This window comes from Strigops habroptila, chromosome 3 (genome assembly GCF_004027225.2).
Source record: "Strigops habroptila isolate Jane chromosome 3, bStrHab1.2.pri, whole genome shotgun sequence".
Lineage (NCBI taxonomy): Eukaryota > Metazoa > Chordata > Aves > Psittaciformes > Psittacidae > Strigops > Strigops habroptila.
The window spans coordinates 26,695,770-26,720,164 of record NC_044279.2 but is presented as its reverse complement, the minus strand read 5'-3'; the positions used below and the strand labels follow the sequence as shown (position 1 = coordinate 26,720,164).

Below are 24,395 nucleotides of genomic sequence, written 5' to 3'. Positions count from 1 at the left end.
ATTACTATTTTTTTTTTATATCCTTAGCTTCATTCTGATCAGAAACTCTGCTTTAAAAACAGAAGAAAATTAAATAACTTAGTTCAAAGGCTTCTTTTAACACCTGTCTCTCTTCTCCAAAAACACTTAAGAATTCCAGCTTTTATGGGACTGTGAAGAGCATGTGTGTGCTTCATTGAAGTGTTGGGTTTTTTCTGAACAGATCTGCCAAGGCTGTCATAATGCTATAGATCCAGAAGTTCAGCGTGTGACATACAACAACTTCAACTGGCATGCTACGCAAGAATGCTTCTTGTGTTCCTGTTGCAGCAAGTGTCTAATTGGCCAGAAGTTCATGCCAGTGGAGGGCATGGTCTTTTGCTCTGTGGAATGTAAGAAAAAGATAATGTCTTAAGACATGCGCAGAACCAAGCATTGCTGTGTTCCAAAGGCTCTCGCATTTCTACTGTAAAATATATAGTATCAGGGCATTTAAAGTTATTGAAAGTGTTTAAATAGCATTTTCCCAAAGATTTTTCTTTTTGAATGACTAAAACTTGCTATGTAATCTTAATTTCTTAAACATAATAATACTTTTTTTTTTAATATTGTTCTTGAGTCTTATGTCAGATGACTTTGTATCCCAGAAATGCAAGAAAAAAAAATGTGTTATGAACTATATACACTTTAAGGGAGCTCTTCACCATGAAGGATCTTTTTGCTGTATCTTGTCTAATGGAAGAAGAAAATGTGAAAATGCTCCAATTTTTCTTGTATTATAAATGTAACTCTTCCACTTTTTGGTTTCACTAATCATTTTCATAGTTTCTGTTTTCATCAAGCACTTTAGACAAAACGATCAGCTTTACAACCTTACAGTTTTACTCACTAGACTTCAAGTATGCAGGGCGAATGTAACTTAGAAAAATAAAGTTCCCTGTAATTGTTTGCTCATTGACACATGAGTTCTGAGGGATAGTGGCTACTCTCACATCTAGTTTGTAAAGTAACTCTGCACCAGCAGAAAACTGCTGGCTCATGTTTCTCTTTCTTATAACTGTTCAAGGAAAAGTTATTATTTTATGAATATTGGTGTTACTTTGCAGGTACTGGGGAGGAGGAGAGAAAATATAAGAGGAGGTCTTGTCCAGATTTTAAAAAAAAAAAAAAAAAAAAAAAAATTATAATCCACTAATGTTAGTGGGTGTCACTCTTATCCTTTCAGAACTGGCTTCTGGTTTGGTTTTTTTAATGTATGTTCTTTTTGTAAGTTGTGCCTTCTGTCAGAGGGATGTGACTCACAATACCATATGTATTTCCAAGACTGTAATTCTGCAAAAGGATCGTACTTTAGCTTTTGATTTGTAAGTTCTTGACCAAAGCAAAATATGTCTTTCCCAGAAGACTTCCAGAATCTGAGTGAAAAAAATCACAGCTGTGTATTAGCTTTGCTTACTAGATAAACCAAATGTGTGGTTCTCTTTCTTTTTTCTTAAGAGTTACAGATGTACAGTGAAACTCTCTGGCTGTCTTTGTGCCAAACAGTGAATGGAGAGTCTTTGGCCTAAAGAGCAAAAAAAAAAAAAATTTTTAAAAAAATCTATGCAAGTCTTAGGTTCAGCTCTTAAGTTTTATGGTGACTATATTGTAACACAAATAAAAATTAGTGTTGTTCACTTGAGTTGTCTGCTAATTCTGTTCTTGTTGAATCCCCTTTAGGGGGGGCAAAAAGGAGGAGAAATGTTTCCAGACTTCTCTAGCTTTGACACTATTTCCAAAAAAACCTTAAGGCCTGTATTACTATCAAGTGCTTACTGTCTTGTGTAATATTCTTGATGTGCTTATAGGTGCAAATCAATGGGCCTTGTTCCAACACATATGACTTCAGAACTTAGTGTGAGTTTATTTTTTGTTCACCTAAACTACGGCTTTAATTTTATTTTAACATAGCATCGGAAGTTTTGAATTCACACGGGTGAGCTAATGTGTACTGTGATCCTTTGAGTACTGCGAAAATAAGACATTTTGTATGTTGCCTAAATTGAGATTTAAACTTCAGGTACATGTTCTGAAAGCCTGTACAGCTTTTCTCAGGCATCCTCAGGATGTACAAGGAAGTGTATGTCTTTCAGCTCATACCATTAGGATGGTATCCTTGCCGAATTTGCAGTTTTAAACCAAGGAAAACCAGGATGCCTCAGTAAAAGAAGGTTTTGTCCTTTGCTTCCATTTAAGTGTTCCTTAATCTATAGCAGGACATGCTGTGAGAATGCCAGCTGGGGGGTGGCATAGGGTCTTATTTAATGATTATCTATAAAGATGGCTTAACAGTGTCTGGGTTTTACTTGTGTTGAGTGTATCTGTCCTTACCCACTCATTAACATCTATTCTAGAAGATGCAGCTGATCTTTTTAAAGAACTCTGTGAAAAGCAGTTGTACAGCTTTCCTGGCCACTCCCCTGCCATTCCATTTAACAGTACTATTTCTCCTTAATGTGATTGCTTGCACCAATGGCAGTCTTACTTTTGACTTTTAAATCTTGTTCTGTGCAGTTTTGTTTGTTAAACTTCATTACTGTGTAATTTTCATTTAAAAGGATAAGCAGGCACTATCTCAGGATTTACCCATTCCATCAGGACTGACTTGCTAAGGAAATGCATGTCAAACCAAACATCTTAATAGTTCATCTTCTGGGACTGGCTTTTTCCATGCCTCTTCTGAAGCATGCTGTCTTGCTGTTTTTAGCTAGCTCTCTTCTTGAGAATATTCCCTTGCCTGCTTGATCCCTTCTGGCTTTCTTTTGTGGAACCTGATGCATCTAGGTGTTTCTGCTGTGGGGTAGCCAAAGCTTAATTTACGTCCATGCAGTAATTGGAAAGGATCATGTCATGGGAAGGTCAAGTGTAATGTGCAGCTGATACAGAGGTGAGACAAAGGTACTGCTGTGTGACTACACAATAGATCAGAAGATGATTAGGAGTGATAAACAGTTCTTGTAATGAGCTAGGAAGGAATTTGTTCCTGAAGATAACGCTTTTTGTGTTAGCGGAAAGGTATGTCAACATACTGGAGCTTGAAAACAAGCATTAAGGAGATTTCATTCTGTCACTGCCATAATAAAAATATTGGCAGTTAAGTGTTGGGGTGTTTTTCCTCTTGTACTTTTTGGCTGTTTTATCATGGAGGTCCCTTCAGATCTGCTTATCTTAGTAAGTTAAGAATAGAAGCTGCAAGTTTTTTGCATGTTTCAGTAATAAAAGTACATACTTTGCAGATGAAATTTGAACTTAAAGTATGAAAGTTGAAGTTCTATGCTTAAGAGTAGAACTTTATTGGTAAGAAAGCCTTATAAGCACTTACTACAACAAGAAACAGCAGAAAGAGGCACTTAGCCAGCCATGTATTTATCAAGCCACTGCCAGTGACGGATTTTAACTCTTCAAAGGTTAAGCATCAAATGAAGACAAAGATTCACAGCAGAAGAGAAGATTGGCCTTGTCACTCTCAACATGTGTGAGAAGGAAAAGCCCAAATTTTCCTTTGGGATATGACTTTCTGTCTGTCTTAGCTTTATGTTCTGTGTTGCATTTTATGTGGCTACTATGACATGTAAGTTGTTACGATTCAGTCTGATGTTTTTAGAGTTGTGTTTTTAGCAACTGGCTGTAAAGAACAAGTAGGGTTATGCAGTAGAACAAGTTAATGATAGGGATTAAACAAAAGTGGAGTTATAGTTTAATCACTAAAGGTGCAGCTGAGAGCACCAAAGAGACCATCCTGTCACTGGCCTAATTGAGACATCTGGGAACTTGATTTTTATTTTCCATATGGCAATTAGCAGTCAGCTTTTTTGAAGAACACCTAAAATTACCACGTTTCTGTCCATGTCTACTGAAACTTTGAAATTTTCCTAGTGCCCAAAATTTACAGAGAAGGTGCAATACTGTTCAGGTTGTTAGTAAATCCTGCTTCACTTAACCTGTTGATAACCTTGGCTGGAGCATCTAGATATGGCCTGTTGGTTGACTGCAGAGCTCAGGTGCCCAGGACACCCATTGGACAGGCATTGTAACACAACCTCTATCATGCTTCAAGAGCAAAGAAGGTTTGTGGCACTTTGACCAGGCATGACTCCTGCTGCTTTTCAGGAGATAAATGTCTATGCATGTGACAAGCTTTTAGCACACTTAGGCTTTTATCTCTTTTTCTTTTTTTTTTTTTTTTAACTACTTTGTATAGTAAAACTTGCGTATGCCATTCCAAATATTAGTGTATTAGGCTCATAGAAACAACTAGGTTGGAAAAGACCTTTAAGATCACTAAGTCTAATTCACATCCATATATATTGAGTGCCTTTGTGTGTGGTAGAAAAGGACATGACAGGCCAGTAGAAAATCTTTTGCTAGGCCCCCACGGCTCTTCATGTGTTAGGACTGTAGAGTGCCCTGTTTTTCTCAGAACTGACAGGAACCCAGCCCAGCTGCTGGTATAAAGCCTGCTGCTCACATACCCACTGTACTCCATTGAGCACAAACATTATTTTCATTATAGTTTTCTGTGTGTATGGTTTTTTTGTGTCTCTGGATGAATGAAGCAGTTACTCTGGGCTCAAGTCTGTCGTCAAGCATTTCAGCTCCAAATTCTGCCGGACACCTTCTGGGAGAATGTCCCAGTCATCAAGCTGAAGTGTCACCTATGGGCAGGCACTCTTCATGCCACCTGTTAGATGTAGGCCATGAAAATTAAGAATGTCATAGTCAACCTAAACTACACTTGAGGAAGCCAATAACCAATTTTGAATGTTAGCTGAAATATGCTATTAAATGCATTGCTGTGCTGTTAGCAGTCAGCAGTGAGCAAAATCACACAATTAGATTCAGTGATTATTGTCTTGAGAATAGCTGCTTGCTAACAATATAAAGCTGGAGATTCTCTACACTTACAAAGGCTATAACCAACCATCCTGTTCATGTATTACATCTGCTATCATATTGCTTCAAAGTGCCAAGGCTAAAAAAGTCTACAGCCCAGCACCTTCAAAGTCTACTCAATCCTTCAGTAAATAAGTAAATTGAGTTTATTATTGAAGTATAAAGTTGAAGAATTTTGCTTAATGAAATTAAGTGTACTGCTAAAGAAGTCCCAGAAGGAAGTGTTAAATGGAAAACAAATCATTTACAGATCATCAGCAATCCAGGAGAAGTGGAGAGGAAAACATTCAGTCAAAGTACCAAAAATAACGTGTTCATATTGCAGTGTCTTCATTAACAAAATGATGGATGAAAGAGCTTTAGAGAGCCAAAACCTTATGAGGCAGGACTAGGCTCAGATTGCAGATTACCACATTGTGTTCGCTGCTTAAAATCACAAATAATGAGCCAGATATTTTTTACCCTGCTCCCTGGCAAGCACCTAGGCACTACCTACTTCACTATGCCACCATCAGGGCAGCAATGCTGAGCTTTACGATTGCTATGAGCGATCAACAAAATGCAACAGATCAGAGTTTTTCCGCTGCCTCCCCCCTAAACAAGTGAAAAATGACCCAAATAAGAGGATATTTCTGCTACAGATTAGCATTTTTCAGATTTGGCTTCAGGCCTAGCATTGTTGTAGAAAACTTGCACCCAATTTGTGAGAAACTAGTCAAGCTTCATCTATTTGTAAACTTCTAATTTGTTAAAAAAATGCAGCGTCACAATAAAACATCAAGAGTATTTATTGGTTTCCCCGGATTAGTTGTTTGCATGAATCAAGACTTGATTTTTACGATTGTAGTAATTGAAATAGTCAGAGAAGCCACGTGATGTTCTCGAGTTACCCAGCAGATGCCGTCTGTGCTACACTGAGCAGACGTGCTGCACCGACACGTCAAAGCCCTGGGAAGCACTCAGCAAAAAAAGGAGTTTTAAACTGCAGAGAAGAGATGTTCTGAGAAAGGAATAAACTGAGGAGGGGCCTGTAAATCCAGATGGCTATGCAGGAGTGGAAAACGGTGCGATCATGAATTTGGAGAGGAGGAGGAGGCACAGGGAGAGATATTTTAGGATGAATAGGGGTAGAGCAGGAAAAGGGAAGGAAAGTGAAATAAACCAGGGAAGATAATGCAGAATCATGGAGGCACTCTGGAATAGTTTTTACTTACTACGAAAAAGTAGAAAAATTAAGGTGGCAAAGGGCGATTGCTGTAAACAAGGAAAGTTGATGATGTTGTTTAGTTACTATGGGTAGAAAACAGGTCACGAGCTTAGGGAACAGCCTGCAGTAATCAAGGTTGTGGGATAAGGAGAAGAGAACAAGAGGATGGGTAGTGAGGAAAGGTTTTTCGTTACTAATCCATGCTCCTAATGCTGCATGCTTATGATATATCTAAAATCTGACCAGTTACACCTGTATGTTGATTAACAGATGTGCCCCATTTAAATAAAAAAAGCAAAATGGGGGGAGTGTGATAATGGGAGGATGTTCTATGCTGAAGTCTGCTGTCTGACGTTAGCTTTATGACACTTCCTAGGAAGCAGATCTGATTTGGAGGAATCAGACCAGGAGTGAAACACAGGAATAGGAAGAGAAGGCATTAGGAAAAGTCAGTTGATCTCTATGTTCCCAAACAAGCAGGACACTAATGCCCATTTAAATTTTCCAAAAGCTAAGGGCATCCAGGCCGAATGTTCATGCACTGTTAACAACCAAAATAACAGCAAAACAATTACCTTTAAGTGTGAATTCAGGGTTTGAGGGCTCTAACATCACAGAAAGGTTTAAGCCGAAGAGACCTCTGGGAGTCATGAAGTCCAATTCTCTGCTGAAAGCAGGGCAGACTTCATGGCTGTATCAAGTTACCCTGGGCCTTGCCCAGCCAAGTTATAGTGACCAACCTGCTTATTCCAACAACGGGTGCAATTTATTTCTTGGTATCTCATTGTCTGCTCTGCTTTTCACCATCGCGCATCACAAAAAGGTACCCCCAGGTGCTCGCTCTTCTTCTAGCTGAGATCCTTGCTCCATTGTGTCTTTTCTAATTAAACCCAAAGCTCCTGCTAAAGAGATGCAGCAGGATTCTGGGACTAGGAACAAGCATTCCCAAGTACTTGAACCAAAGCAGCTCAGCTCCCAGTGGTTTTGTGATTAATTGACAACCTAATTGTATTATATTAAGGTGCAGCAGGAGTTCATCCCTTACAGACTTCAGAGAATCTGATTGGGAAACCATGCTTATAAATGTATTTATGACTTCTATCTTCATTTGCATTTTACTAGGCAAGCAGAGACTCCATACAGGCGAGAACTCCAGTCTGAGGTTTTTCTGCTGTTTAGTATAGAAACCATGACTAAAGCACTTCCCATGGTTAGGGAATTTATTAGATCTCATTTGACCATGTGAAATTTCCGTTGTCTTTTAGATGCTGAGGCTCAGCATTAAGAGACAAAACTTGTCTTGCAAGTTTCTCAAAACCTGGAGGAACTTAATATGTGTTAGATCTCCATCCTTCTGCCAAGTTTGGCTGAGGTTACAGGATAAAGAGACTCCTCTGTCTGTCTGTTTGCCTGTCTCTCACGCACACCCCCTACAAGGAAAATGCATCCACACATGACTCAGTCTGAAGAGTCCTTCTCAAAGTTCTTTAGTGTGGTCTGCACCCATTTCTGTCTGACACTAGTAAGCTTCAGAACAGGCTGAAAACTCCATGTTCAGCATTTCCTACTGGTGTGTTTTGGTGGAGCGACTAGTCAGCGTGCTGAACCTTTTCCACATTTCAAGCTCTGGGCCTAAAAATGACACTTTCTGACAGCTAGGTTTTAGGTACTGACACACTTCTGTTGTCTCTAGGTGCAAAGAAAAGAGTTAGATTGTGTAGGAACTTGACTTAATGGAAGCTGTTGGGGCTTAATTTGTCTTAGTTGGATAGATTTCATCAAAGAAAATATGGAAAATAAACAACAACATAGCTTAAATTTCAGTTGAAACAAGTTGGGAGGCATTTTTAATGAATAACTTTGAAAGTGTATTCAGGACAGAAATAAGAAATAATCAGTAAGAATAAAATCAGTAAACAGTTCATCAGTTCTTAGAAAACATTTTAATGACCTTCCAGAGTAAGAAGCCAGAACATTGTGGGCAGAATGCAAACAGCATCTTTCTCATTCCAGAAATTCAATGCATGTTTTTCAGCTCAAAGACTCTCTATGTTATATGAATTCAGAAGCTTTTCAGGCTGCTTTTGTGGACTTGCATCTATTCCATTGCTTCTTTCTTTTTTCGTATTTTCCTTTTTTTTTTTTTTTTTAAATATGTTAGGGGAATTATCTCTAAAACTGAATATTTCTCTACAAATTTCTTATTTACAGCAAACAAAGGGTCTCTTGGCCTCTTCTAATTTAATCATAATGTATTGAGAATATCAATATAAGCTGTTTGGAATCCTTTTTAGTAATACTTTCTTACTGTCTAAAGACATAAGGAGTCAGCATAGTTTAGTAGACTGCAGGCTATGACTGCAAAGCAGAAACATCTGGCATCTAATTCCAGTCTTCTGCTGAATGCAACGGGACATTGCCTAAATTCCTTGGGCATTCTGTTCCTCAGCTAACATCCTATGTGAGAAGGGGATAAGAGCAACATCACGGTGATACTTCAAGGCTTGGTGTACACTAACTGGTGAAGTTTATTGAAACTGTAAACTGTGTAACTGCAGCCGTTACAATGAACAAATGTTCTTAATAGTCTTCTGCACAATACTTTGCATTTTCTTCATTTTGGTATTCCCATACAAAACTGCCAAACAGCATCTGAGGTTTATATTTATGAAGCCTGTAAGCATTCCATGAAGTTCAAGAAATCTGGCAGTGACCTGGAAAACTTAAGAGGTAATAAAAGTTTACCAGCAGGAATGCAGAGCTGCCTTGTATGGTAGTGGCTAGTAGAACCAGTACATATTTTGATAGTACAGCACAGCTCTTGTCTTTGGGGTGGGCCTTGATTATATAGTTCTGCCTGCATCTGAAATGCATGGCAGTGTAAACAATTCTTCTAGTAACACAGAGGTTCTCTTAAACATTTGTAAATAGTTCAGCACTTTTGAGAAACGGGGTGAAGCCTGGACATGGCTAAAGAAAGGAGCATTATTCTCATGCTCATTGAACTCTCTGTCCCAAGCCTAGTTCTGCTTTTAATGTAAACTGCTGCCACTTGCCTTCAGGCACAGTTGTAGAACGTGCATCTGGCCAGACTTGGAAGGCACATGCTGTTCCAGAGCAGAATGGGGCTGTGCTGCATCCAAATCTGGCCCAAATTTGATGCCTTAAACCAAGGATTTGTTTCTGCTTGGCAGAAAAGGTGCAGTACTGGCTCTATTGTGAGTAGTTTGGAGGAAATACTATTGCTTTACAGGAAACTACTTCTGGTAGAAGATGTAAAGGGAAAACCAAAATTGTAGGATCAAATTCAGTAACAGTTTTGACAGCTTTGATTATGTCAGAAAAACAATTTTGCAGGGTGTGAAGTCCACAGAGGATAGAAAATTCTGAATTTCAAGCATGTCCACGTTAGTTAACCAGTTCATTAATTAATTAATTTCATTAGAATTACAGTAATGCACTTCTGGGGAAAGATAATAAGACCACACTTGCAGTGGCAGTTACAAAATCAATGATGTTCATGTAGGACCAGAACTCCTGAGGTATCATTTGGGGGCTGGCTTTTCTTTCTTTCACTGCTGAGCACTCATAGAAAGCCATTACCTTTTCTAACTCTGTGGTCTCATTTTTTAATTGAGGACAGCAGTAATGTTTCTAGAATTTTCTAGAGTCAATTTATAACTTTAGAATAATCTGAAGATGGGAGGTGGTAAATATTCTACTCCAGCTGATTACCTGCTTACTAAACATGCCAGTTTCAACAAACTCAGTATGAAGGTTTTCTTGGCCAGCATTACATGTGGGCCTCGAGGCTCTCAGCTCCCATGCTCTGAATCTCAGCTCAAGGCGCAGTTTCTTGTATTACAGAAATACCCTAATACTGTTACCGCAGGTAGCTTTCACTACTTAGTTCAGCCAATTGAACTTGTACACTTGAACCTGTACTTGGAGTAGCTCCAGCTGTTTATTTACTTACCCTAAGACAACATTTTAAATAAATAAAATAAAATAAAATAAAATAAAATAAAATAAAATAAAATATAATAAATAATGAAACCCAACATAATTTAATCCAAAATAATCCAAAATGGTCTAATTAAAATCGCTTAAGTATTGTTTGCTGTGGCAGCACTATTACTGCCAATAATTCAGAGAACATCTAAGGGGTGGGAGATCTTGTTAGTGCAGGAAAACATTGTATCTGCAAGTTCTTCATCTTTCAAACTGATAAGAACGGATTCCCACTGACAGAAGTCTGTGGGAAGGGAACAGGGTGTGGAATTTAAGACTCCCATCTAGAAGGAGCCTGCCAGCATTCATCATATATGGTGGTACACAGGTCTCAGTCCCATTAGCGGAGGTAATAAGAAGATGGATCTATGCGGGAAGGGTTCCCTAAAGACTTCTGTAACAGGACAGGAATTAGAAGCCTCTGAGGAATGCCAAAGCGCCACCCCATTAGCTACCCCATATCCTTCACTTTACATTCCTAGGAATAGGGCTGTCATCCATAAATGGAGCAATGGTAGATCTGAGTAATCTAATCTAGCAAATTATTTTCACAGGATTCTCCACTTCATATGAAGTGGAGAAGAAATATGAAGGTATAATTTTTGCTTGAACACAGCTCTTTCACACCAAGCCAATGCCATCACTTCTGCTATTCCTAATACTGATCCCTACAAAAACAACTGTCAGAAGGAGAGACACAGAAGCAAGACTTTGCCAGCTGCGCACACACATACCAGTCTGCAGCCAATTTTACTGTCTGACAATTCCCAACTTTAGGGGGGAATTCTTTCTTTTGGCCTAAATCAGAAAATGTTGGGGGGGGAAGAATTTGCTTTATTGAGAACAAAAAGCCAGAAAGGCCATCATCCAGAATGCCTGCATGTGTCTGACAGTTTCTCTTCCATTAAAATAAAGCTTGTTAGACATTCTTACTATCAGGATTGTGCAGCAGCTTACTTAGAGCAGGATGCTGAGGCTGTATGCCTGGAAAAGTAGCATGAGACCATTTGAAGATAAGTGATGATGCAAAGTCTGGTGAATAATAGTAGAAAACTTCTTTGGGAAGAAGCCAAAAGTGTTTTCCTTTGGAAAATGGTGCTTTTGGGTCTCCCAAATGATCAGTCTCTTAATCCACCAGACTGTACTAGGTGTTGACTTAGAAGGATATTAGAAGATGACCAAAACAGAGCAAGATAAAAGCTGTTAAACAGTATGGATGATGATGACACAAGTGCTTTAGTTCTGCCTCTGGTCTTTTTTATTTAGCAGCCTAGACATGACCTGACATTAAATTGACCTTATAGACCTTTAGCAGTGTCAGCATAATCACTTACAGGCTAGTGAAGAGGATATCTCTGAACTTTTCTGCAAGTTTCCGAGGTAATACTTTATCTCATCTGTTCTGATATGTAGGCATGGAAGCAAATATGTAAAGATCTGTGTTTCACTCTGGTTCAAAGGCTCAGATTTATGGGATGCTGGAGCCTGATGGCTCAGGCATCAGAAGAGATGTGAAAATACAAACCACAGAATTACATTTATAAGACTGGACTGTGAACCTCCTACCACAGCAAGAACATCTTTCTCTCTTGTGCTCCATCTTGTGCACCTCCGCAGAGCCAGAGCTGTATGCAGGGCTCATTAAGAATAGCATATTACAAAGAGGTCCTCTTTGACTTGCCCTTCATTACATTTTTGCTACTAATGCCATATCAGACATGGTGGAGGGGCCCTGCACATAATTGCAGCGTCTACTTTGTTCCCGCTCTTTCATTCAGAACAGTGGAGGTGGCTATTTGTTAAACATCTGCTTTCTTTCAGTGCTCAGCACTCAATACCAGAGTGGTGTGTAAAACTGGCAAGTCTGAGAGTTCTCAGAAATACTGACATCCACATTTTACCTTAATAAGACTGTCCAGATAAGGTCTCTTCTTTAAACTAATAAACAATGCTTCACATCAACGAATAGATCAAGGTGGTAATTTCCTTCCCCTTTGTGCAAGGCAGTGATATGAGTGTAGAAACTGGTCCTTCCCACATGAAATTATTTGCCAACTTAAGCAGATATTTCACTTCCTGCCATGGGTGGGAGAGTAAAGATTTAGGCCACTAACTTAGACAAGACTTTTCTCAGAAGGAAGCCATTTGCAGTGGAGCCTCACAAAAAATATGAGTCATCTTGGATGAGCAGCACTGCCAAACACCTATTGCAGCAACTGGAGTTGGAGAAGCATATGCAAAGTCTTGTTTTATGTAAGCTGTAAATAAGTCAGTAATAGTCTTCAAAATCTGAAATGTTTTCTTTCCTTTGTTTTGACTAGATTTGTAATAAGCCAAACAGTATAATGAAAGTCAGACCAGAGCTGCTTAAGTCAATCCTCTCCTTGGCCTAAAACAACAGCAATGTAGGCGAGAGAAGTTTTTTACTCTTTCTGGTCATTCTGGAAACTAAATTGGGTGTCTAAGCATGTCAAAATCTATTTTTCTGGAAATCTGTCACAAATTCAATATGTTTGTTTTGTCAGGATTATATTGTGCTATACTTACCACATTCAAAGCCAAGGCATAGCATTGTTAAGTTGCATCTATTTTATCTTTGTGATACGTACACAAAGAGAGTTGAGCTTCTCATACTCAAAACTGCAGCACAGTTTATGTAGGCCACTTATCTAGACTGCTGTGAAATAGTATTGTAAAATATGGTTAACACTGTGTGAAAAAAACACTTGTGTGCTGTTAGACACAAAACTTCAGTGAAAGCAGAGTTTGCTTGCCAATTTACAGGGGAGTTAAATGGGCTCAATAAGGTGCTCTATGTTCTTGCCATATCTTATTTTTCCATGTGTACTTCAAATCTTGCCAGGAAACAACCAGACGTTAATGTTGCAATTAAATAGCAAAACAAATAACTCTGGAGATTAGGGGCAGCCTACTCTGATGTTCCCACTGGCCCCCTGACTGTCTCTTCCTATGGGCTGTACAGGAAATCTGGATTCCTAAACATGTATGTCCTGAATTGAACCTGTGGTAGATGCCTAAAGTAAGCTTAGTAGCTCAGTGAGTAAATTTGATAAGTGTATGTGAAATCTATTCCCACTTCAGTGTCCATGCTTTAAACATTCCTGCTTTTTTAAGAAGATCCTCAACGAAAAATACTTTCAGATGCTCAGTATGCAGCCATATGTAAGATGTGCAAGCTCTTTTTCTACACCTTCACTTCCTTCTGGTAAAGACAGGAGCACGGATGAGTGATAAAAAAATCCTTTCAAGTCTGGCCTTCACATTTTGAAGCTGTAACTGCATATTAGAGCAATGATATTAATAGGAATTTCAAGTGCTAAACACCATTAAAGATACAGTGTTTGATCCTGCAAACTGATGAGCAGTCTGGACCTGCTCCAGCAAAACACTTAGAAATATTTATGGCACTTGTCTTACATTCAAGTATAAGCTTCCTATTAAATGCTTTGCTGTATTGGGTGGAAATAGATAATGGCAAGATAAGGCTCATGTCACCTAATTTTAGCCATTTAAAAGTAAGTTGTCAAACTGAAGCTAATCGTCAAAGCTCAGCTTGTTACTAACGAGGGGAGGTAAGCATCTCCAGAGAGTGATTCGATTTTAGACATTTATTTCTGAATGGACTCAGTTCCTCTCCTTCTCAGTCTTTCTTTAGCTTAGACTAGACACCTGACTTTGAGAGAATCAAATTCAGTTTAATTATCTAGTCATTATCTATTAATTTCTGCAGAATTTGTACTGATTTCACATTTAATCTACACGTTTTACAGATCACATCTAAATCATTAAACCTCATCACCTCAAAATGTTGATATTATTTAAATACAAAGTTAGGCCTGAATCTCTGTATCATATGTACACAGAAAGAGAAAACAAATGCTATCAGCCTCTTAAACTCTTATTTAATACTGCAGAAGGGGTGAAAACATTTGGCCACCAAACTGACAGAGAGGAATAATTTCTTTTCTTCCTATCTATTACTGAATCTGCAGCTTGCTGTCACACCCACAGTATTAACAAAGAGGGTAAATTTATACCCAGTTCTCTGATGGAAAGAGTTCGGGAAGGGAGAGGTAGCTGCATGTTATGAGTGGAGCTCTTATCTAGACATGGAGTCCCATCTAACAATGAGTTAATAACTTGTTGAGACAGCACAGCACTTTAGTTTTTACATATTAAAGTGTTTTCACAACCATTTGATCATAATTGAAGCTAGAGATTCTCAAAAAAGCACCCACCCAGCACTGTGGAACTTCATATTTGATGTTTGCCAAAGACCTCCTTGTGTGGTCCTGGGATCCTCTGAATGCCAATAAAAATCCTAAAAAAAGTGATAATATCTAATGTCTTTTTATCTGGAAGTACACTTGGTGCTGGAAGGAAGACACAGAAAACTTAATCATAATAACCTAGGATGAGTAAAAACATGGATAGAAGATGGGTGCATAGCTACATTTTTAATTTACATGTAGTATCAATAAAATGAAACTTTTATCACAACCTTGACACAATATATTTTTTTAATGTGGTGAAGTACTGGATGAGGCACTTTAATGATATGTCTCCACAAGCACAAGTTAGGACATCGTAATTGCCTGTCAGTCAAATCTCAGTGACTGGTTGTGCACATGGTCCTGGCCCACTGCAAACAGGCGTTCAAACATACAGCTTAACCAGTCTGCTTTCTATAAACCCTTTTTTTTTTTTTTTTTGCATTTGCAACAGGCTAGAAGTGTGCTTGGAACAGTCACTACCAGTTAATTGTAAGGCAGGAACATCTTGCAGCCAAGACAAAGGGAATTAGAAATGGGAACCTGAAAAACTACTGACTCTTTCACCACTGAATTTGGAGGCGGGAAGGAAAGGTAAGATTTTCCCTTTTACTACATTTCTCTTTTTCACTTGGCAAATAATTATATTACAGTATAAGTTTGAGCCACAGTTTGGTTAAATTGTGTGAATCCACAAATTACTTTGCTGAAGAAATAATTCACATATGGTTACTTACCAGAAGAGTAAGTAAGTCCTACCTGAATAAAAAGGCTTCTGGAAAGTGATTGATTTGCTTTGATCAAGACAGAAAATTGAAGTGTCACCTACTTTTTTTTCTTGTGTTTTCCCTAAACATAGTGATATTTAAAATAAATTTTTCTTTTGTAGTAAATTTGCGAATTTTTTTTTCTGCAAATTTGGACTACATTTCTACTAAACATTGCATATTTCTTCTTAATATATGATTAAGGTGTGGTTTATTTTGCTCCCTAACTTTTTACATCAGCTTCAATTCTTTCTTTTAATCACACACGAATTTATTTGTTTCAAATAAATCTACTAGCACACTTTTGTTTTCAAGAGCTGCATTTCTCATTTGATAATTTAGGTATCTGATTTGAGCTTACATCGATGCTTTTTCATTTAAGACCCTTTGTACGTTTTAATTCATTCCTGGATGTCAATTTAAATTGAATTTTCTCTTTAGGAAGAAGTGATAAAACTGAAGTATACCCATCAAAAGACCATATTGTACTAATTATAAAAGGTAATATGTTGTCCTGCAGTATGGTTAGCCTGTGTGGACCCAGAAAGGTCACTGGGATTCCTTGTGAATGCAAGAGTTCATGTCAGATGTAGGGCTGGGGCATAATTATCTGTTTGCTTTACCTAGGAAATGGATTTGAAATATTCCTCAGAGGACTTTCAGGCTTTACCCAGATGAATGTGTTCCATACTTAAGATGGATAATGCTGATAACACACAGATGTTGTTTATGTGTAGAAACCCATTTCTTAGATTTTAGAACTATCAAGGGTATACTGAGGAAAAAAGGGTTTTCCAGCATAGTGCAGCTTACTCTTGTTAACGAAGCATTTGAACCCTTCCATAATCTGCAACCCCAACAAGTAACTCGCAGACAGTCTGAAGTGGCTAGAAACATGCAGAATTGCTTTATTTGTAGGACAAAAAGATTCTGGGAAAAGGCGTCTCTGGAAACGATTTGGTAGCAACAAAAACTGCATTGCATCTAAGAGAACTTCCAACAGCTGATGGGTTATATCTTCAGCTGCTGTCAATAAGTGTCCTTCATAACTTTATGGCCTTGGGACAGTTGGGACAGTCAGACCAACATCTTGTCTCCAGCAGTGACCACAAGTCGATGTCTAAGGAAGAGTGTGAGAACAAGGAAAACAGAAGATATTTCACTGAGATGCATTCTCATTCTTGAGTCATTTTCAGATAAAATTAATTTTCCAGTAGAACTAATTTACCTGAGATCAATACAGGTGGGTTGTCCGGTTTGGTTTGGTTTTGGTTTTGGTTTTATTTGTAGTATTTAGTAGTTTTTTACCAATGGGTTTGTTCAGTTCCCCCGTAATGCTGTGTAAGATTTTAGCATTCACAGCATCCTGTGACAAGCACTTCCCAATGATTTTGGTGATTTTGTGAAGAACAATAATTGTGCTTTTCTTTGTTTCACACCTACTTCCCTTAAGCTAGAGAAAAGAATATGGACAGTTGTGCCAGTTCACTGAGGTTTTCCACTGTGACTCTCATTAAGAAAGTACTGCTTTGCAGCTGATTTAGCTTTTGCACTGGTGAATGCTGCTTCATTTACACCTGATGCTTCTTCTCTCCCTTCCGGAGGAGCAGCCAGGGTCAGTTCCCAGCTCTTGGGCAGGCTGCCTCTGCACTCCCTTGGGCACTGACCTTATCTACATAACCAAGTGTTGAAAGTTCTGGCACTTTAATCTCCTTATGCTTAATTTCCACATTCTTAACAATAGTTTACTTCCACCATCCTCTGCTTATCTTGTACATGTAGACAGAATGGTTTGTCTAGCAGAGCGCCTGCTTTTTTCTTAGTATTGGTAGCCCCCCAAATCCAGAACAAACACAAACAAACTTTGAGGCTGACTCTAAAATTGTGCCACTTAAGGAATGAAAAAGGGAAAAATCTATCTTATTTCTATTCTGTGTCTGGTTTTGAACTCTTAAGGTTTTCCTGCACAGTTATGTGAATTAGAATTTATTTTTTTTTATTAAACAATAGTTGAGACTCGCACATAGGACAGAAAAATGGAAAAAAAGCTTGAAGAACAGCACTAAAAATCTCGCAAGCCGTAACGAAATAATGAGCATTACTAACTTCAGTTACTGTATCTTCACACAGTGACTAGCACAACAGGCAACTAATACCATGTATTATTTTTACTCTCATATTGTTGACAGCTGCTGGTCTCAGGAGTATTATGCTTCTGAGGAAAAGAAAGTAGAAGAACAAAACACACTTGTGTGTCTTGCAAGTAATTTTCTCCTTGGTCTAGTTGTAGTCATGATCCTTTTACTTGCAAGAGGTTATCTCATAGTTCACACTATGAAATTCAAGAACATTTGCTTTGGAAGTACTTCAGGTGAGGCTACACTAAAATTGTAATCACAGTGTTGTGTCACAGTGCTATCAGGGTCAGAGTAAAGAATTTGGGAATGTGCCTTATGTATGTCTTCAAGATAAGCACTTCTTGCATCTTCAAGATAAGCACTTCTTGCATCTTCAAGATAAGCACTTCTTTAAGTCTTCATTTAGGTCAAAACCACTATAGCTTTGACTACGAATTGGGGTCTATTCAGAGACCCCCTGGCTTCAACAGAAGTTAAATTGATCTTTTTTTCAGGTCAAATGATGTATCTCTGAATTCAGATGAACAAACATGATTTCCATCATTTTATCTTTCCCTTAATAGATAAAAAATAGAGGAGTAAAAGAGATCTCAGATTATCACTAACTCACCTTCCACTGAAACCATTCTCCAAGATGATTGTTCATCCTGTCCTTATAGATCCCAATGAAGAATAACCTGCAGTATCCCTTGATCATTTGATATAACTCATTGACCATCCATTCTTAAGCAATTCACACAATTTGCTGGAAAACACTCTCCTTTTGGTAATTTGATCTTAGTAAGATCTGCTTAGTAAATAAATTGTTCATGGGAGCTTTAATTGTAGTGCCTCCATCCCCACTAAACTGATTAGGCAGTCATGCTTTTTTTGTATCTAACACAGATTTTTCTGCATCTCAAAGTTGTAGCCTTTTAATATCCTGAAAAGTGTTGATATTTAAAAGAAGCATGGATTACTCTGCAGAGTACCTGTTAAGTATTTAGCTTGATGAACTAGGGGTTTTCTTCTTTTCCTTCCAAACATACCCTTCCTCAACCAAAGCCCTTAGTAAAAGAAGCACATTTATGACTTTTGCAGTGTTGCAGCACAGAAAAGCAGTGAGTAGGAAAAGAATCCCTCCCTTTCATGGGTGTGATCTTCAGAGCCCCACTATCGCGCCTAGGAGGGCCGGTGGCCCTGTGTGCAGCCAGCCCAACCCGCCAAGACACAGAACCCCACTGCAGCTTACCGCAGGGGATGCTAATGGAAGTTTATTGAAATAAAGTTGAAAGAAGAAAAAAAGCTCTCTTTCACTTCACTGTTACACACATAGTTCAATCCAGTTTAGCTTCACTGAGCAACAAGTGTTTTCACTGCATTTGAAACCTTTTGCTAGCTAAATGCAGAGGGAAAAAACACTTAGAAATAGCCAGCTTTGAAAACTGTGTAACAAATGCAGATGTAGCCGTGAATAATGCTTGTTGGCATGCCCTGAACATATTGCAGATCATTTACAGGTCTCAGCAAAATGCCTACAGAGTGCCAGGACCAGGGAGTGAATTAGTGTGCTTCACGCTGGCAAAGCCATTTTCTTTAAACATGATACAAAGTTTAAGAACTGCATGAACTTTCCAAATGGCATTTTCTCCTTATCTGGATAAGCAGCAGTAACCAATTAATTATTTCTGGTTAGTTATTCTTAGCTTTTTATGATTTCTTTCAGCTCCACTTTCATTGAGCGATCTCTATATGTATTTCAGGTCTGTTACCCAGATTGCTGTCCTTGAGCTTGCTTACCACAGTCCCTGCCAGCTATGTGATTTTATTTTTCCTGTAATTTGCATGAGATATGTCTGTAATCTGGCAGGATGTACTCTGTCCAGTAGCGAGGCATCTTGCAAAACTCTTTTATTATTTTTGTCTAGCTTAGCAAAATTATTCAAAGAACTTTCTGTGCCTCACATGTTAAATGGTTATCTAGGTATCTATTGGAAAGGAGTAATTTTTCCTGACTGATTCTGAAGAGCATGGATTCTACTTTATTTGCAATAAAATGGTTATTTCTTTTCATGTAAAGGAATTCTTCAGACCAACTGGAATAATAATGTGACATACAGCTACAGTCCAAGCAACCGGCCAAGCGGAGTATGATCCTTTATCATAGTTTTGCATTGTTCTGTTAAGTGCACGATGCCAAAAAATAATAATAATAAAGTTAAATCCTTTGTTCCCTTTCACTAACCTAGAAGGTCACAAAACAGACAGTTCCTTCTTGATTACACTAAATAAATAAAAGTCTGATTCACAGAGGGGAAACAATCATCTGCCAACTGCCAAACCCTATACATGGTAAATCTGCTTTTACTTTGTGAGCCAGATTGATGAGTCACTGAATCTATGACTAATACCAGCAAGAATTAAAACATACCCAACAATATAACCTCCCTTTGTACTACAGAAGGGTTATTCAACAGCAGACCCTGGTCCAATAGGTGCTACTGAGGAGCAGGGACCACCCCAGCCTCTGCTTTCCAGGACCATGGGCTCTCCCTATTGCAGCTACTGACAATCATTTACTGCATTCACAGGCATAAACTCACTCTGGAAGTTGAATAATTAGTTTCTTCATTTGGGAAATCAGCCACTATGGAAATAGTCTTCTCCCCCGTCTTCTCCCTCCCCCCTGCTCTGGTTGAGCTGCCTTTAGAACATGCCGTAACCAGAGATTCCTTCCGGAGCCCCAGTGACGTGCACTTGGACAACAGCAGGAGTTTTTCTAACAACAGGAAAACCTGAGAAGGCCAGTTCAGAGAAAGCCAGGGGTTTTCAGATAAAGATTAGGGTTTGAATTTGGGTCTTCTTTGGAAACATACGCTTCAGCAGGCTCATGAAATGAACTGCATGAAATGAAATGGTTGCTTAGTATTTTGAAAATTAAGTAAGAAAAATGTGTTAGAACAACCGCAACAAGAGGAGAAAAAAAAAAACCAAACAAACTAAAACCAATGGTTTATTCATTCATTTCCATTATTTAAATGCGTGAATTTGCTAGTCCATTACAGTCGCTGAAAATATTTCTGGTAATGGTAACTGGGCCAGGATTCCACCAAATGTGATCATCCCCTAACTGCATATTTTAGTAACTCATCAAAAACTATCTAATGCTCTAAGACTTCTGGTTTTAAGTACAGCTCTTACCACCAAGGTACATGACAACCCAACAGAAATTGTCTTCAGAGAGATAAGGAAGATCTTTGTCATTCCTTCATTCAGCAGTGGTATAGTTCCTACCATTAACCCTCCTGCATCCTTAACCATGCATGCTCAGGGTTCCTGGATAATACTCAGAAATTACATGGAAGAAGCGTCATCTGAAATGAACTAAAATTAAATGAGGAAACTATAACAATTGCCTAGGGATGAAAATAGTTGTAAATCCACAGATTGACAACATCTGCACTATCAGCCTGGCAGGTACCTCACTGCATTTGGCACCCTCTATGACAAAACCTAGCATGGAGCTAAGCCCCTAAATTTGGGGTTTACTTATTAAAAATAAAAACTAAAGCATCGCCATATATTAGGTTAATTCTCCAGTCACCTGATTAGAAATAATTTTGGTGAGGATGTCCCAGTCAGAAAAAAGAAAGAAAGAGAATGGCACTGTACTCAAAGACTGTGTCATGAACAGGGAAGAATGTGAGTACCTGCAGACCTTTTTAGACCCTACATGGATCTAAAAAGCAGAACTGCTTTGACCTGTTTCAGACTGAAACAGTTGCAACTGCTACTTAAAACAGGTTAGAGAATGTGCCTCTATTTCTCTCCTGCACTGTAATTGAACGCTGTAACCTTTGCAGAGTAAAGCTACCGGTGCAGAATTGAAAAATAGTATCTTATTTTTTACTGAATTTTATTTGTTTTATTTAAAATGCTACAAATTATGAATTTTTCTGATCAAGCAAAGTGTTTACATTGATTAAAACATTTTAAATTAATTTTATTTTTATTACCATTTTAACAATGAATATATTAAGACATAGCGGAGGGGGTTCATTAGATTTTGTAATTCAGCCCTTGAACAAATAAAAGTTCTTTGCACAGCTCCACGCATTTGCTAAGTTTGGCCTGAGTCACCTTTCTAGAGGTTCCAGAAACTGCATATTAAAACTACTTTATATATTTTTTATTTTTTTTTTTTTTTATGTTCTGGTCTGTAGTGAAATGGAAACCACAGGGTTAAAAATCAGGCCATTCCTCTTTTTCATTAGAATTTCAACCTTTCATTTTCAATTATTTTTGCAAAAATGGCAATTGGGTATGTAGCGAAATATAAAGAAATATGCAGACATGTACTGTAAAATATTTGGCCTATACAGTCACAATATGATGGAGGAAGTTCAGATACCAACCCCACCTGTCTTCCCAGGATTATTTTGGATATAAATACCCACTTTTTTTTTCCTGGTGATTCTATCAGAACAAATCAGTGTATGCCCCTTGGGAGAACAGGGTTATAAACTGCAGTCTATGAAACCTCTGAATAATACATGTAATTTGTGACTCATACGCCAAGAATCCCAATTCAGTTTGTCTGTCAGTAGTACTAAATGTTCTAATTTTATTTTTTTTAAATAAATGAATGAAATGCTATTAATCAGTCTTTTAACAGTTATAAAACTCTCAAAAGCACAACAGCACATATAACCTTTACAAATGGGAGAGGGAAGTCAGTGAACTGGGACTGAGCATTTGAATCTCTTTACCTGACCTTGAGCAAGTAGCTAATTTTTCTGCACCTCAACTTTCCTGTTACAATAAGCTGATAGTAATTCTTTACCTTGGAGAAGTGTTGTGATGACAAACCCATAATTATTTGAAAGGTTTACATATACAGTGATGAAGGGAGCCATAAAAAGAAGTAGGCAGATAAAAGTGATTCACTAGCTGAAATAAAATTATGCTAGTTAAATGCATTTCAAATTTCATCTTTTTGGCTGTATATAGAAACCTATGCCATGGGAAATAAACCATAGGTTTATTGCTGAGGAGTGGACCTGAAGAGAAATAAATTAAATCTTCTTCTGGTTTCCATCATTTTGTTCTTCTTTCTTTCTAGGTCTCCACCTCTTGTATTCAATTTTTCCATGACTCTCTGGGTATTTCCAAATTGTTTCCACACTGTCCCCCCCTTTCCAAACAAAATATCTGGACACAAGTGTGGGCTCAGGCTATGCAGGAGAGCTTGCTGGCAAGAGCAGGCTGGAGCATGACAAGGCTGTGAGCCTTTGAAGGAACGGGGCTGTGCCCCAAACTCAATTAATAAAAACATCTTAGGGAGAGAGAGAGACCCATGTCCTGGCAGAAGGATATGTTTGCAGAGGAAAGATGACAGACATGTAGAGGAATCTAGCTGCACTTAGGGAAAACCTAGGAGTGTGAAGAGACAGAACCCCAAATGCCAACAGCAGATTGTGTCCAGTCTTACAGCTTTGTGTGAATGGTGACATACTTTTATGTTACCTAGAGTGAGGAATAAAGTATAGGGTTCAGAAACTTTTGGGCTACTATTTGTTTCAGCTACCATAAGCCTCCAAAGAGGACTCTGAAGTCCAGATAATGCACAAGGCTGGAAGGCTTCAAGCCATACGCGTGAATTTGGCACCTGATAACTACTGGGTTTCTGCGGTTGAAAGCCCCCCAGCTTCCACCAACACGAAGCAAACAGAAAGCAATGCATGCAACTAGGGTCTAAATGAAAAGAGCAGGAGAGCACTGTGGCTCCAAGAAAGCTGAAGGGTGAGCTCAGTGTATGAGGCCCAAAGACAAGCAGCCTAAAGGTTAATTAATACAAGCAGCCTAATGGTTTTTTTCCAGCAAGCTTAAGAAGGTTACTGCAACAGCTGTAAAAGCAAGCAAACAAGCAAACAAAAAAAGCTGTAATTCTGTCAAACAAAACATTAGCTGAAATACAGTCTTCTTTCTGCAGAACTGTAAACTGCATCTCTGTGTATGAGACATAGCAAGGCCCCAGAAACTTCAATAAAGGACATTGATAAGAGAGGAGATTTTGGAATAACATTCACAATAGAAGTTGTAAGAGTATAAAATCTATTGCTAGCAGTGAAATGATTGCTTGATTGTGCATAGTTTTCTCCAAGCCAAAAGAGGTTGTAAAGGTGACAAGCTTTTATGTACTTCAAGATTTATGCAATGCTGGTGTAGAGACTTTGAGAACTATCTTCAAGATGTGCTGTTTGAAAGAGGGCAAGGTGGATGGAGGCAGCAACAGTACTGCTATTGTGGATGTAACAGCCTAAGTCAATGAGCAAAGTGCTGTCTTAGCCCTGAGTGATTATCTTCCACGAAGTTACCAGCTCTCCCTACAGCCTGGCCTCACTGAGGAGAAGGATAAAACTAGTATAAAGCCTTGAAGTTTTTTACTCTTGGTGCTTTTGTTTCTTACTTGCCTTTGAGCAGTGTGTCCAGACAGGTCAGTTATTTTGGGATGCTTGGTAAATGAAAATAGGACAGAAAGGGAAAAATACAGTGTGGCATATCAGATTCCTGGTTTGAACAAATGAAATGGAAACAGAGTAACATTACCTTTCTGAATATGCTCTAGAACATAAATTGTGAAATTGCAATGGAATTGAAAAGAAAGGTGACAAAATAGAGTTGTTACAGCTTAGCTGCAGGATCTAGCAGGAATGAAAAGACATATGTCCGTAAGGAGTTCTTCAAAAAAATTATCTGCACAGAATGTTTTATCAGAAAAGCAGTTTTATGCAAAAGTAGTGAAGAACCTAGAGATCAGCATAACACCGAATTATATCAAAAAATTTATGCAACCATCATATCTAATTAATTTTTGTGCACCCTAACAATAGTGGGATGAGAGTTGAAGTATATTTGGAGTAAGAATAGAACTGTAAATGTAGGTGAACCCAGCGGAAAACATGAAGAATTCAAAGAAAAGTCTACATGTGGGAAAACAGGAAAATAGGAAACCTACCTCAGGGGTTCATTTGAAAAGACCCTACCAAAGACCAAATGATGAAAAAGCAAAGGAGAGAACTGACCACAC

The 24,395-nt window shown here is 38.3% G+C and overlaps 1 protein-coding gene across 4 annotated transcripts in view; it reads left to right on the top strand.

Moving 5' to 3' along the window:
• TES (testin LIM domain protein) overlaps positions 1-24,395 on the top strand; it is a 69,395-nt gene that overhangs the window by 26,505 nt on the left and 18,495 nt on the right. For 2 of the 4 annotated variants that reach the window (XR_003990614.2, XM_030480006.1), the window contains exon 7: positions 203-1,660. Coding sequence is in view for 2 of the 4 variants with exons in the window: in XM_030480006.1 (XP_030335866.1) it covers positions 203-394 (192 nt within the window). In the remaining 2 variants the exon portion in view is untranslated. Of the gene's footprint in view, positions 1-202; positions 1,661-14,875; positions 15,315-24,395 lie in introns of those variants that run through there. The other 2 variants (XR_003990615.1, XM_030480007.1) reach the window with 2 other exon arrangements.